The sequence below is a fragment of the Sceloporus undulatus genome, chromosome 1 (genome assembly GCF_019175285.1).
Source record: "Sceloporus undulatus isolate JIND9_A2432 ecotype Alabama chromosome 1, SceUnd_v1.1, whole genome shotgun sequence".
Lineage (NCBI taxonomy): Eukaryota > Metazoa > Chordata > Lepidosauria > Squamata > Phrynosomatidae > Sceloporus > Sceloporus undulatus.
Genome location: NC_056522.1, coordinates 345100879 through 345114753, shown reverse-complemented (window position 1 = coordinate 345114753; position 13875 = coordinate 345100879). Strand labels below are relative to the sequence as shown.

Below are 13875 nucleotides of genomic sequence, written 5' to 3'. Positions count from 1 at the left end.
TTCCTGCAGCTTGCATCATTGCTCCGGGTCCTAGTCTCTGGAGCAGCAGAAAAACAGCTGCTCCCTCTCGAATATGACATCCCCAAAAATATTTAAACAGGGTTATCATATCACTCTTAACCTTCTTTTTGCCAGGCTAAACATACCAGCTCACTAAGGCGTTCCCTCATAGGGCTTGGTTTCCAGACCCTTCACCATTTTAGTCGCCTCCTTTGGGACACGCTCATGTTTCAAGGCCTTTTGAAATGTGGTCCCCAGAACTGAGACACAGTATTCCAGAGTGGGGCCTGACCAGAGCAGAATAGTGGCACTATTACTTCCCTTGATCTAGAACAAACTTCTGTTGATGCAGCTAAAATACTTTTGGCCTTGTTAGCTGCCGCATCGCATGTTGACTCATGTTCAACTTGTGGTCTACTTGGACTCCTAGCTCCCTTCACTATGTTGTCCTCCCCCCCCTCACCATTCCCTTCTCCTTTTGTTTTCGTTGTCTTTTAGATTGTAAGCCTGTGGAGGGAACTGTCTGTTATCCCCTCTATTGTGTAACCTGCATGGATTCCAGTGATGGGGCGGTATATAAATAAAACCTATGATTATTATTATTATTATTATTATTATATATTCTGTGCATTTCATTTTTTCGCCTCTAGTGCAGTACCTTACATTTCTCCCTGTTGAGTTCATTTTGTAGCTGTGGCCCCGCTTTCTAATTATTAAAGTCAATTTGAATTTTGATTCCTGTCCTTGAGTATTACGATCATTCTCTTAATTTGGTGTCATCTGCAAATTTGATAAGTATTCCCCCATTTTTCTCCCAAGGTATTGATAAAGATGTTGAACAGTAACTGGGCCCAGGACAGACCCTGTGGGACTCCACTGGTCACTTCTCTCCAGGATGAAAAGGTGCCATTGTTGAGCACCCTTTGGGTTCGTCCGGTCAACCGTTACAAATCCACTTAACCGTTGCCTTGTCTTAGCCCCACATTTTGCAGATTGCTTGCAGAATGTCATGGGGAACTTTGTCAAAGGCCTTACTGAAATCAGATATACGATATCCACAGCATTCCCTTCATCTACAAGCTTGTCAGTTTTATAAAAGAAAGAGAGGAGAGATTAGATTTGTCTGCCTGCTTGTTCTCTGAAACCCATGTGACTTTTGTTGTTATTGCATTGCCTTCTAGATGTTCACCGACTCTCTTTTAATGATCTGCTCTAGCATCTTTCCTGGGATTGATGTCAGACTAACTGGACGACAATTGTTTGGATCCTCTTTCTTCCCCTTTTGAGATGGGGACAATGTTTGCCCTCCTCGTCTGCTGGAGGGGTTCTCCTGTTCTCCAGGAGTTTTCAAAGATTATTGCCAATGGCTCCGATATTACATTGCCAGTTCTTTTAATACCCTGGATGTTAGTTCATCTGGTCCTGATGACTTAAATTCATTTAGGTTAACAGGTATTCCTGTGCTATCCTTTACTTATTTTGTGCTGAAATTCCCCTATCTGTCCTCTGCTCCATTATCCTCAGGTTGAGCACCCTTTTCCTCCATCTCAAATCTGCAAGAAGAGAGTTGAAGTTCCTGATGCGACTTTCTATGTCTGGAATTTTGAGCTGGGCATCTGTCAAGCATTCTGAGTAGTCTTCGGTAATCTGACCTTTCTATAGTGTAGTTGGTCCTGGCTGTTCCACCCATTTTAAAACTGAATTTGAGGATAGAAAGTGGGAAGAGGCAACTCATCAATCTCTTCAATCTAACCATATTTACACTGCAATTGTTTTGAATACTCACTGAATAGCTCTTATGTATATGCTGAGCCTGTGCTTTCCTAGCCTGGGTACTAAACAGGATTGCTTGCGGTTCTGACACAGGGATATAAAACCTGCCCATCCCTGTGCCATGCCCTTCTAATGTATGCACTCCTTACCTTATTCTCCTTGCAGCTAGTGACGAAACACTCCTTCCATCACTGCCTATGACATTGAAACAGGGCCGCTGGCAATGTTGGTGCAGGCAGATGCCCCATTTTTATATCAGAAGTGGCAATTTTAGAGCCCACACGGAAGTGTAAGGTAAAGGGTTTGTGGGGCAATCTGGTCTGCACATGATTTGGCAGTCATTCTGGACAGGAGTTTCTTTTTTTTTTATAAAAATATTTATTTAACATAAAAGACATACAGAAACACAATACATCAATATCAATATACACTCATATATAATTAGAACATACATAATATATGAAAAAAAGAAAGTAAATTATAAAATCTTTAGCTAAGATATATCTATACATGTATTTGCTATACTAATATTTACTATGTTACTATCTCAGTATTGACTAATTACCCTTCAAGGATTGGTACTTACATGTCTTTTCTCCCATTAAGATAACTCTAATCTGTTCCTTCTGTCCCAAGATCCCTTTACCTTACCCTCTTGTTTCCTCTAGTTTCTCTCCTCATTACTCTCTTCTCCTTCTTCTTCCTTCTTCTTGTATCTCTACTCCTCTCTTTCTATCTATCTATCTATCTATCCTCTTTATCTATCTATCTATCTATCTATCTATCTTTCTCTCTATCTCTATATAGATATAGAAAGAGCAAGGCATATTTTTAAGAGGTCATGTTATCCTTTGAAACACAGAAAAATTTCACATGGGAAAGAAGTGTAAACCCAAGACCTGTGAATGACCCAGGTATAATACACAAGATAAAGCTGAATGAGTTTGTTGATCGTGCCCTCCCCCCCATCCCAGGCTTTCTGCATATCCTCTTGTACTGAAGACAAAGGGTGAAAGCCAAACACTTCCTACCCCCCCCCCTTCGTAGGTGCCATGTGCCCAGCACACATTTCTCATTATCTGCCTTGAGGTTGTTAAAATCCAGTTGCTCCTTTTTGCGCCCTGGAAAGGCCAATCAGGCCAACAGTGTGAGTTGCCAGATCTGGCGAATATAGGGCAGTCTGCACCCCCCCCCCTTGATGACCTTGAGTAAGTCCTCTTCTCAATTCAGACAAAGGCAAAGACAATGTTCCTGATAAAATCTTGCCAGGAGAGCCTGTGTAGGTTTGTCTTAGGGATGCCCATAAGTCAGAAATTACTTGAAAGTCACCGAACAAAAATTCTTCATGTATGAACTCAGCCTCAATCTACTTATAAAGCAACTGGAAAATCTGCCTGCAAGGAGTTCCAATATTTTTTCCCCCAATCTTGCATATGCAAACTATTGTTTTTCAGTTTTTATACTTTTACAGATTTTTCTACAACGGTTGAGTCTCTGAAGCTTGAGACCACAAGTGTTTGGGTTTTGGATTTTTTTGGATTTTGGAACACTTGCATTACATAATGAGATTCTTGGAGTGGAACCCACGTCTAACTATTCAATTAATTTATGTTTCCCCTACACCTTAACACATAGCCTGAAGGCAACTTTTAGACATATTTTATATTTTTCAGGCATGACACAAAAATTGTGTACATTGAACCATCAAAAAGCAAAAGTTTCAACTATCTCCGCCACCCATGTAACAGTTTTAGTTTTAGAATATTTGGATTCAGATAAGGGAGACTCAACCTGTATCACCAAGGCTATCTTAATCTTAGCAATTTAGCAGTACAGGAAAAAGCTTGAGGAAGTGTGTGGAAATCTGAACTGAAAGCAGAGAATAAGATCCCAATTTCATTAAGGCTCTGAAACAAAATGGAACTTTATAATTTAATCAGTTCACGTTTTGTGTTAATGTCTTGTATCCCCCCCTTTTTAAGAACCATCAAGGGACCCATACAAACATTTCTTGACAGATGATTTTGCTCTTTCTTCTTCCTTCTCCCCATCCCACAACATGGACAACCACCCTTTTTCATACATTTAAACCCTGCCCTGCTCCCCATCATGTTTGCTGACAGGATGCCAGGTGATACTGCTCCATCCTGCAGTCACATAGCAGAAATGTGTATTCCTAATCCGGGGTATATGGACTGCTACTGTGAACCACTGATTAGCAGCATAGGTAATTGGGTCACTTGCTGGATGACCAACTTACACATAACAAAAAAACACCTGCTTCCTCATGCCCATGGAGAGACTAATATTTTCCAAGGATCTTTCCAAACCAATTTAGCTGTGATGCTTTTCTCAGGCAAAACTCAGCATAATGTGAAATACCATTTCAAAATTCAAAATTTTGGTTTTGAAATAGGAAAACGGATGCTGTGAATAACAGGTGTACTTTTGTGCCTCAGGTAAAGTCGTAATTCAGGATGCATGACTGTGGCACCCCCAGGAGCAGACAAAGGAGTGGGGGTGGAAGCCCGGAGCTATTACAAAAGCCAGTTTATACAGCCATAGTAAATAATTTAAATTAATCTAAGTTCCTTGTTTACAGAAGGTGAGAGTAGTTATTCAATTTACATTTTTCACCCTTCTACCACTGTGATTGTTTACCAAGGTCCATTTTCGACATTCTTCAAGCCCTGTATTCATATGACACATAGTAGCAACTCCAAATGATTCTCTTTTTATAAGTATAAGCTTCAGTAGGCCACCGCTGTATCCGCAGACTAGTTTTCCTTTACTGGCCAGGGGCTGTAAAATGCTAGTCTCTGTAAAATGAAATTTATCCCGGCTTGACCAACAGATATGCCGATCAAATCTCAAAATATAAAATAATTTCTGAAAGCCATTCAGATAAAACATTGCCCCAAAGAAGACTTTCAAGTGAGTACATATAGTGATAATGCTTTTATGACCTTAGAAAACCAAAACACAGATCCAGCCCTTGAACCAACCTGAAAAAAGTTACCCTTGGCATTAGATGGCATTGTAGTTCTACAGTAGCTCTCTCTCTCTGGTTTTCTTCGCGACAAAGATTCAGGAAGGACTCATCCGTTCTTTCTACAAGCGTGTTGATGACTAACAAGGGTCCATCGAGAGAAAAAGTCCCGTTGTTGTAGAAAAGCACGCAGAAAGTCTTCCTTGGGTGATGTTTTCGGTTGTGCTGCGTTGTCGTTTCTCTTCTAGACTTGTTCGGCTGCAGCATTGTGGATAGTGCGTCTCCATGCCTCCCAATGTGAGGCCAGGGCGGACCATTGTTGGTGATCAATTTGGCCGAGCCTGAGATGTTGTTTCAGGGACTCCTTGTATCTCTTCTTTGGAGTGTCCCTCTTACGCTGACCCATGGAGAGTTAACCATAGAATACTATTTTTGGGAGACGGTGGTCCTTCATCCTAGAAACGTGTCCTACCCAGTGCAGCTGCATCCTCAATAGCATGGCCTCAATGCTAGTGATCCCTGCTTGCTCAAGGACAGCAACATTTGTCACATAGTCAGTATACAGTAGTAAGATGGCATTAAAAGACATTGACACAGTAGACCCAAGTTTGGCGTTTACAGGATGATGTTGCTATTTCCAATCCTTTGGCACATACCCAGAGAGAGCCAGGTATATACCTGGTGCATCGCTCACCATCACACTCTATGTGGAGGGATTATGCAGATTCCAGCCTCAATGGACCTATCTTGCCTACATGCACCAGTGCTTCCAAACTGAGCTCACCAGATCTCCTTATTTAGGTAGGCTATTTCCTTGCACTGAGCACTGTCAGTGCCTATGTGACACAAACATCTCTTTAATATTAAGTTAAAATCAGAGGTTGACTATTTATTTAAAAACGGCAAACACAGAGTCAGCCCTCGTATCCACATATTTTCTATCCATGGATACAAGCATCCAAGGCTAGAAAATATTCCCCCCTTCAAAAAAGAAAACGTTGATTGTGTCATTTTATTTAAGGAACACCATTTTACTGTGTCATTCTATTTAATGGGACTTGAGCATCCATGCATTTTGGTATCCCTGAGAGGTTCTGGAACCAAAGCCCAGTGGATATGAAAGGCCCATCGTATTTTAGGTCAGGTTGGACAAAGTGTAGCTCATGGGCATCATGTGGCCCCCATGGATAATATATGGATAATTGTGGGGCAGCACAGAGGAGAGGTGAGGCACTCTGAAGTTTCAGGAGAATGAATGCAACCCCAGACCCTCAACTTGGATTATTTGCAAAGGAAGTGCTAAAATATGCTATTTTCACCATGCCTTTACAAATCCCATATTAAGTGTTCACTGAGTTCCTGTTTTATTTATAGTAGTTGTGTTTGTCACTTACAGCACAAAAAGTAAGGAAGAGAGGGAGAAAAAGAAACTTTTAAAACTGTTTTTTTTAATGTGAGCTTTCCTGGATATAAACCCATTTCTTCAGATGAAGTACCAAGTAGTATTAAAGCCTCAGGTAGAAAGCATATCTATACAGCTGTGGGAGTGGGGTTCAGAAAGATGCAAATCATGGCCCTTGCCCTAATTTTTCAAAGGGCTGGGCAAGGTGATACAGGTCTTTTAGATCTTTACAATGCTCAGTTATGGTTGATATGTGAAAGCAATAAATCTGAATACCAAAAGTCAGTTTCTCTGTGTTCAAAATGCTCTCTGAGAAGACTCCTTTTATTATATGTGCAACAAGACGTGTATTAATATATGTAGTATGCCATGAATCCGTTGTCTTTGTTCATACTTCTGCTAATGGGTTGGAATTTGTGAATATAATTCAGTTCAGCAGTTTCTCTTTCTAGTCTTCTTTTGTAGTTTCCTTGTTCAAGGGCAGAGTTTCAGTTTTAGTAGCTTCAGAGCAAAGTTTCCTTCATCTCAAGACGCATTGGAACAATGTGTAATTATAGCACATGTCAGGAGTTGCAAATGCAACTTTCCTGCCATAAAATATTGGGAGTTGGTGCTCTCCCACTTCCAAGAGTACGGGAAGCAAGAACTCCCTGAAAAGCTGGAAGGGGTGCAGGAAAAGGTGGACCCAAATATCCCTGCTGTATAATAAGACTTAAGAAAGGTGTTCTCTGATTAGAGTGACCTCCAACCCCTCCCCCCATCACAACTTGGATTGTGCCATTGAAATTGACCCTGAAGCCAAACTTCCTAAGTTTGTGGACAAGCCTTGGCTAGGGGGTTCATTCACCTGATAACTTCAATGATGCCCCCCACCATGTCCTTCCACTAAAAGAAGGATGGGGATTTGAAGCTGCTCACAGATTTTAGGAGACTGTACACTAACTGTACAGTACATCAAACCAATACTGTACCTGATTCCCCAATGAAATACCATTTGGCTCAATTAGCTACCGGGTGGATCTTTAGAAAACTGGACTTAAAAGACACTTATCTCTAAGTAAAAATATGAGAGGGAGATAAATATAAAATGCTATTTAATTGCCCTCTAGGGGCTTCTGAATATTTGTTGATTCCTTTTGGACTGGCTGGGACCCTGGGATCTTTATGCATGTGATAAATGAAGTACTTTGTGAAATCTTGTACAAGAGGGTGTTGGTTTATTTGGATGATGTGTTAATTTACTCCCAGGACATGCATACCCATGTCACACTATTGAGAAAGATACTCAAAAAGCTATTAAACAATCAACTTTCTATCAAGGTTCAAAGTGTGGATTGTTTTCCACTTAATTTGTTATCCTCGAGTTCTGTTCCCCTTTTTGACATTAGCTTGTGATTTTCTAGTTACTTTTTAATTTTTTTCCCTTCTCCCTCCTCTTTTTTTCCACTTTCCTTCTTCCTTGCTTCCTTCCTTTTTCAATTTTCTCTCTTCCCTTCTTCCCTTTTTCTTCTTTCTTTTTCCAATCTCTTTCTTTTTCCTCTCTTTTTTCTTTCTTTTACCTTCTCTCTTCTCCTTTTCTACCTCCTTCTCTCTTTCCTTTGCTATGGTCTTTTCTATTACTTTCCTTCTACTGTATTATCGTTATTGACCTACCAAACTCAATACCTTCTTCCCCACTTACTCAGACCTTCTTAATGACTTATACATTACACACTTACACAATTACTCTTACTTTCAAATCAACATACTTAAGCCTTCCTTCCTGTCCATTATTCTGCTTTCTTTCTCTACATTCCTTCTTGCAGTCCCTCTTAATTCATTTCCCCTCATCTCTTCCCTTCCTCATACCTTTTCATCTATTGACTCTTTCCTCATATTATATAATCCTATATAAACTATCTCTAAATCTATTGACTCTTTCCTCATATTATATAATCCTATATAAACTATCTCTAAATCTAAAGGGGGGGAGGAGGACATCCTATTTATTACTTTTATTATTAGTAGTAGTATTAGTATTATTTTGTTCTATCTTCTTCCCTTAATCTTTTTCTTCCTCCCTCCTTTTTTTCTTGTGTCTTGTTCTTTCCATTTCTTTTCCTTGTACTGTATCTTAATTTCCTCGTTTTCACATATTCTTTAAAAAAAGAAAGAGCAATATGACTTCCTATCCTTGGGCTTTAAGTAATACTTATCGATGAAATCTAGTTCCCCGCCCGGCAAAGTCTGACCCCAAGTTATTGATGGAGTGGGCTGATATGGTGTGAGGTGTTTGATGTATCATTGAACTGGCTTTAGATGAGGCCAAAGAGACTTACCAAAAAAATGCTAAATAACAAAAGGATTCTAACTGGGAATTTAAAGTGGGCTGGTCTGTGCATCTTTCCAATAAATTCCTTTAAAATATTCAACCTCTGAAGAAGTTAGTGTGTCCTTTTGTGATAAAATGTTTGTTAAGCACTGTGGCTGCAGAACTGGACCTGCCCAAAACATATGTACATTTACATCCTGTTTTTCATTTCAGTCTGTTCAAAACAGCAGGAGATAATGAAGTCATACCTCCACATTTGCAGCTGACTTTTGCGGATTTGATTATTTGCATTTTAATTAATATGTTCTCTCTAGGAATTTCTAGGTCTTCCAGCACAATTCTGCCAACTCTATATTTTTTGGAATATTTTCAATCCGTGGATAAAGAATCTGTGGATAAGGAGGTCTGACTATACTGAAGCCTGAATTTCTGAATTTGATGTCCTGTCAGACTTGTCAACACTGATTTCATTTTAAATGCTGTGGCTACATCCTATTTTATGTACTGGAGTTTAGTTTGGTGGAGGACTGCAGCTCTCTGACTGATACCCTTTCTAAATGGCAATTCTCAGAATTCCACATGATATAACTATGGTAGTTAAAGTAGAATCAAACTACTGTACTACAACTGCATAGCATTAGAGGGTCCTAAGGGTCCTTATTAAGCCCAGGATACGGGCTTTGTCTGAATATTTGCACATGCTTCCAGATTCTATGTTTGTTTAAAAATATGTGCCCATATATGATTTAAATGCCACAGCATTTAACATTATTATATTAATGCAGCATTCAAAAAGACCTCGGTAAAAGTTTGTGACTCAAGTGTCTCAAATTAAATGTTTTTAAAAGGTAAATAAACTCTTTAATCATTACTGAGGCAATTGGAATCTAACTGAAAAAGAAACTAATTAGTGCTGGAACTTTCAAAGGTAAAGTACATCTTTCTCAGTTCTTGAGTTTTCTTGTAGCTTTACAGGCCTTGGTGACTGAGTGTACACAATAAGCAAAACTTGAATGGTCAATCTGTTTTAAATGTTTCAGAAAACATTCATTATGGCACAGCTCAAAGCCCAAGGCAAAAACAAACACCAGCTAAGCAACATAATTTAGCAGCACAGAGATGTTCAGTAACATCTCCAAGTACTTGCTTTCAGAAAAACAGAACTGGTGGTCCAAACATTAATTAGGCTTGGTGTTCCATGTAAAAACTGCAGTGAACATTAGGCTTACAGGATTTCTTCTCCCTTTCCTTCTTCCTTTAATATAAAGGATGATTTGGTAGCTAAATCCTTGTATTACTTGTCAAAGGGTATTTTGAAACAATTCCATCTTTAAAGTTTAGTGTTATCTTTCTTTTTTGTAGTAAGAAAAAAGTGGCAGAAGAACAGGAGAGGATTACAAGAGGAAGATGACATCTGCTCCCACCTCGAAACAAAACATTCTGTGAAAGAGACTGTGCCATTTCACAATGAGAGTTTCATCTGAAAGCAAACAGGAGTCATACATTATGTCTAATTCCACAAAATTAATAACACAATGTTTCCAATGCAGCACGACATTATCCCCCCACCCCCGGGAAAAAAAAAAGATGTACTGATAATTATATCAAGAGATGCTGGAGGAGAAACTTCCACACTGTGACTTGTGAACTACCCAATGTGTAGCTTTCTCTGATGTTCCAAGGTAGTCTCGTCCACACAGAATACCTGACATCTATTTCTTGATAAAAGCATCTGCATAGGTGCAAGTGATAAGATCATTGTACCAGCCTCATATTTTACAGTGTGCTTGATAATTATAAGTGACAATGAACTGCATACAGGCAAGTAAGGAGGCAGGCTGCTATAAAGCTACTTTTTACTAAGTAAGACCTTCTTGCGCAATACTGTCAGCTCTTCACTCTTCAGGGCTTCAGACAGAATTTTTTCCTAGTCCTGTCTAGAAATCCTTGATTTTCCTTGCTGTTTTTCATCCAAGTACTAAACAAGCCTAGATCTGTTTAGCTTTCAAAATCAGACGAGAAAGTCTATGTTCATGCCTTAGTGCAGAGTTCTCTTGAAACATGTCTGCCTTTGCAAGCCACGGGCTGAGCAGATAATACCTGACGGCCCACTTAACAATGGGTCACTGATGGACAGATGCTAAGCAACTACCAGAGTCAACCAGTGTAAAACATCGGAAACAACTTCCCATTATATTTCATCTCATATAAACATCAGCGTTATATAATTATTTTACTTGTAAAAACTCTATAAGATGTGACAAAATACAAGAAGCAAAAATTCAAAACTATTAAGCACCACCAATAAAAATAAATTTCAATGCAAGTTTATGCAAGTATAACTAAAATGTATGCATTCCCATGAAAATACAGTGGGCTGTTAGTATCTGCTGGGGTTTGGTTCCAGGATCCCCCTGTGGATACCAACATCTATGGGTGCTCAAGACACATTAAATACAGTGGCACAATAAAATGGTGTCCCTTATATAAAATGACAAAATCAGTGTTTGCTATTTGACATGAATGGCATTTATATATTTTAAAAATATTTTCAAGCCATGGATGGTTGAATCAGTGGATAAAGAATTCATGGATACAGAGGGCCGATTGTACATTTCTTATAGAAATATACCAACCAGAGCAGGCTGAAGCACAGATTTGCAGCAACGAAAACTCTGTTTCTGCTTCCTAGCTGGGCCTTTTTATAAGACTTGGTTCCATTCAAATATTTGGGTGACCCTCATTTTTTTTTTTAACAGTTCTTAGAAATATCTACTCACTTTGGTTTTAGGCAACACCATTGTTAGTACTGAACTTATCAGTCCCATCACCCACTCATTTTGCATTTCTATTGCTAATCAAATAGTTCAGTGGTTCTCAACTTTTAACCCTTGTAATCCCATTTACATGCGGACATTGTGCGCCCCCTCAACACAGTATACTATTGTAGGGTTTTCTTGACAAGTTTCTTCAAAGGGGGTTTGCCATTGGCATCCTCTGAGGCTAGTCCTAGCAAACCCAATGAATTTTGCTTCTGAGTAGACCTATTCAGAATTGTGATATATTTATTCACTTGCTAATTCTGGGAGGAGGTAGACAGTGTGAAAAACCAGGCAACAGACCAGATCCTGAAGCATTCCCATCTCCATTCTTGTCTCTACCCCTATTTCAGGATCCTGCTCCCCCCCCTCATCCCTGGCTGCTATGCTTCATTTAAAAATCCAAACCACCATCCCATAAATTAAGCCATCTGACCTGCAGGTAACACTAGGGTCCCAAACACACTGAAGAAATAATCACTTTAGAGACCACTTTAATTGCCCTGGCTCAGTGCTAGGGAATTCTGGGAATTGTAGTTTATTGTGGCACCAGAGCTCTCTGACTGAGAAGGCTAAATGTCTCACAGAACTATAGTTCCCAGAATTTCCTAACTGCCAGGGCAGTTAAAACAGTCTCAAACTGGATTATTTCTGCAGTGTGTTTTGGACCAATATATTTACTTATACTGTGCAGAGAAGTGGATATTTCATACTTACACCTCTTTTTTCTTCTCCTCTTACTTTTCTTCCTTTTTATCCTTCCTCCCCCATACAGCCCTCCTGTCTCAGTCAAGCTCCACTAAACCAAACCTGCCTTTATTTATTTTTTAACTCCTTCTCTCTCTCTCCCTCAGAGGCAGAAAAAGAATGCAACAGGAAAGGGGGAGAGAAGACAACCTCACCCCCCATTAAAGCAGAGATTTGGAATTACATTCTAATTATCCCTGCTAAGAGTAGTTAAGTGTCAATAGACCTGTTATCACCTTGTTTTTATTTTCATTGTTGCTCTGTGTCCTTACAGAGGAAATTAAAAGGAAGGGAAGGGAATTTCAGTGTAAAGACTAGAGACTGACAAAATGTGGCCTGGGACAAGACAGGAATGCGGGATTTGTGGCTTAAAACATGCCCAGCCAGCCAGGACATTTTTAGACCCTCCAGTCTGTGAAACGCCTAGTTTTTCGGGATGCATGAAGTCCCCTGTATGGGCACTGGACTAATTTAGCCTATTACATAAAGGAAATTACTGTATATACTTGACTATAAGTCGACCTCATATATACATCGAGGTCAGATTTTGGGGCCAAAATTATAGCTTTTGATATGACCCATGGATAAGTCGAGGGTAAAACTTAAGGGAATGTAAAAAAGGAAGTAGAGAATGAAGCAAAGGGAAACAATACCAAACGACTTACAAAATTCAAGCAGATACGCCGCACACGCCCCCCACATCACCGGGGAAGGCAGCGAGGGACTGTTGCTGCTGCTGCTGCCCTGTTACCGCTGCTGGGCGGCGTTCTCTGAGGGAGGGAGGCCGGTGGGAGCGGCCTCCATAAAGCCGGCTCACCGGCTCCCAGAGAGACGCCGCACACGCCCCCCACACCACCGGGGAAGGCGGCGAGGGACTGTTGCTGCTGGGTGTGTGTTTGTGTAGTGTCAGGTGGAGATTGAATGGACACGGGATGTACTTGGGTTGATGAGAAGGCGGGAGGTGTGACTGTGGTAAGCGGAGCCCCTATTGGAGTAGTGTGGGGCAAGGGGAGATATAGCGGTAGGAGAGTGGAGGCATTTTGTAAGGGAAGGCGGGATCGATGCGTAATATCTCTCCTTCCATCCACTATCTTAGCCAAAGAGGTCTGAGGGTCAGTCCAACCGTACCACAAACCCTGTCTCTGCTCCTGTGCAATGCCAGGTCTGTTAATCCTGCTGCCGATTGCCGCCAGGGCCTTTGGGAGGCGATGGTCTATAGAAGCCTCAGAAACATGCATTTATCTTTGAGGGAAGGGCAATTTCCATCAGAATTAAAATTGGCCATCGTAAAACCTATATTAAAAAAGCCCTCCCTCGACCCCCTGGTACACAATAATTATCGGCCAGTTTTGCTGCTGCCATTCTTGGGTAAGGTGATCGAGAGGGCGGTTGCGATCCAGCTTCAGACGGTCTTGGATGAAACTGATTATCTGGACCCATTTCAAACTGGCTTCCGGGCAGGTCACGGGGTTGAGCGGCCATGTCGCCTTGGTCGTGATCCGTCTGGGCTCGACGGGGAAGCGTGTCCCTGTTGGTGCTCTTGGAATCTCAGCGGCTTCGATACCATGACCATGGTATCCTCTGGGCGCCTGGCAGAGGTGGGAAGGGGGCACGCTCCAGTGGTTCCGGTCCCTACCTCTCTGGGAGGGTCCCAGAGGGTGCAGCTGGGAGACGTGTGCGCCGACAGAAGGCCCCCTTAAAACTGGGGTCCCTCAAGGGCCATTCTGTCTCCATGCTCTTTAACATTTACATGAAAACCCGCTGGGAGAGATCAATCCGGGAGGACACCCACGGGGCGCTGTTATCAACGCTGATGACACCAAAGCATTTTCTC

The 13875-nt window shown here is 40.9% G+C and overlaps 1 protein-coding gene across 1 annotated transcript in view; it reads right to left on the bottom strand.

Moving 5' to 3' along the window:
- TSHR (thyroid stimulating hormone receptor) overlaps positions 1–13875 on the bottom strand; it is a 90519-nt gene that overhangs the window by 65242 nt on the left and 11402 nt on the right. Inside the window, 2 exon segments of the mRNA XM_042460073.1 lie at positions 6986–7011; positions 12446–12464. Of these exon segments, the coding sequence (XP_042316007.1) occupies positions 6986–7011; positions 12446–12464 (45 nt within the window).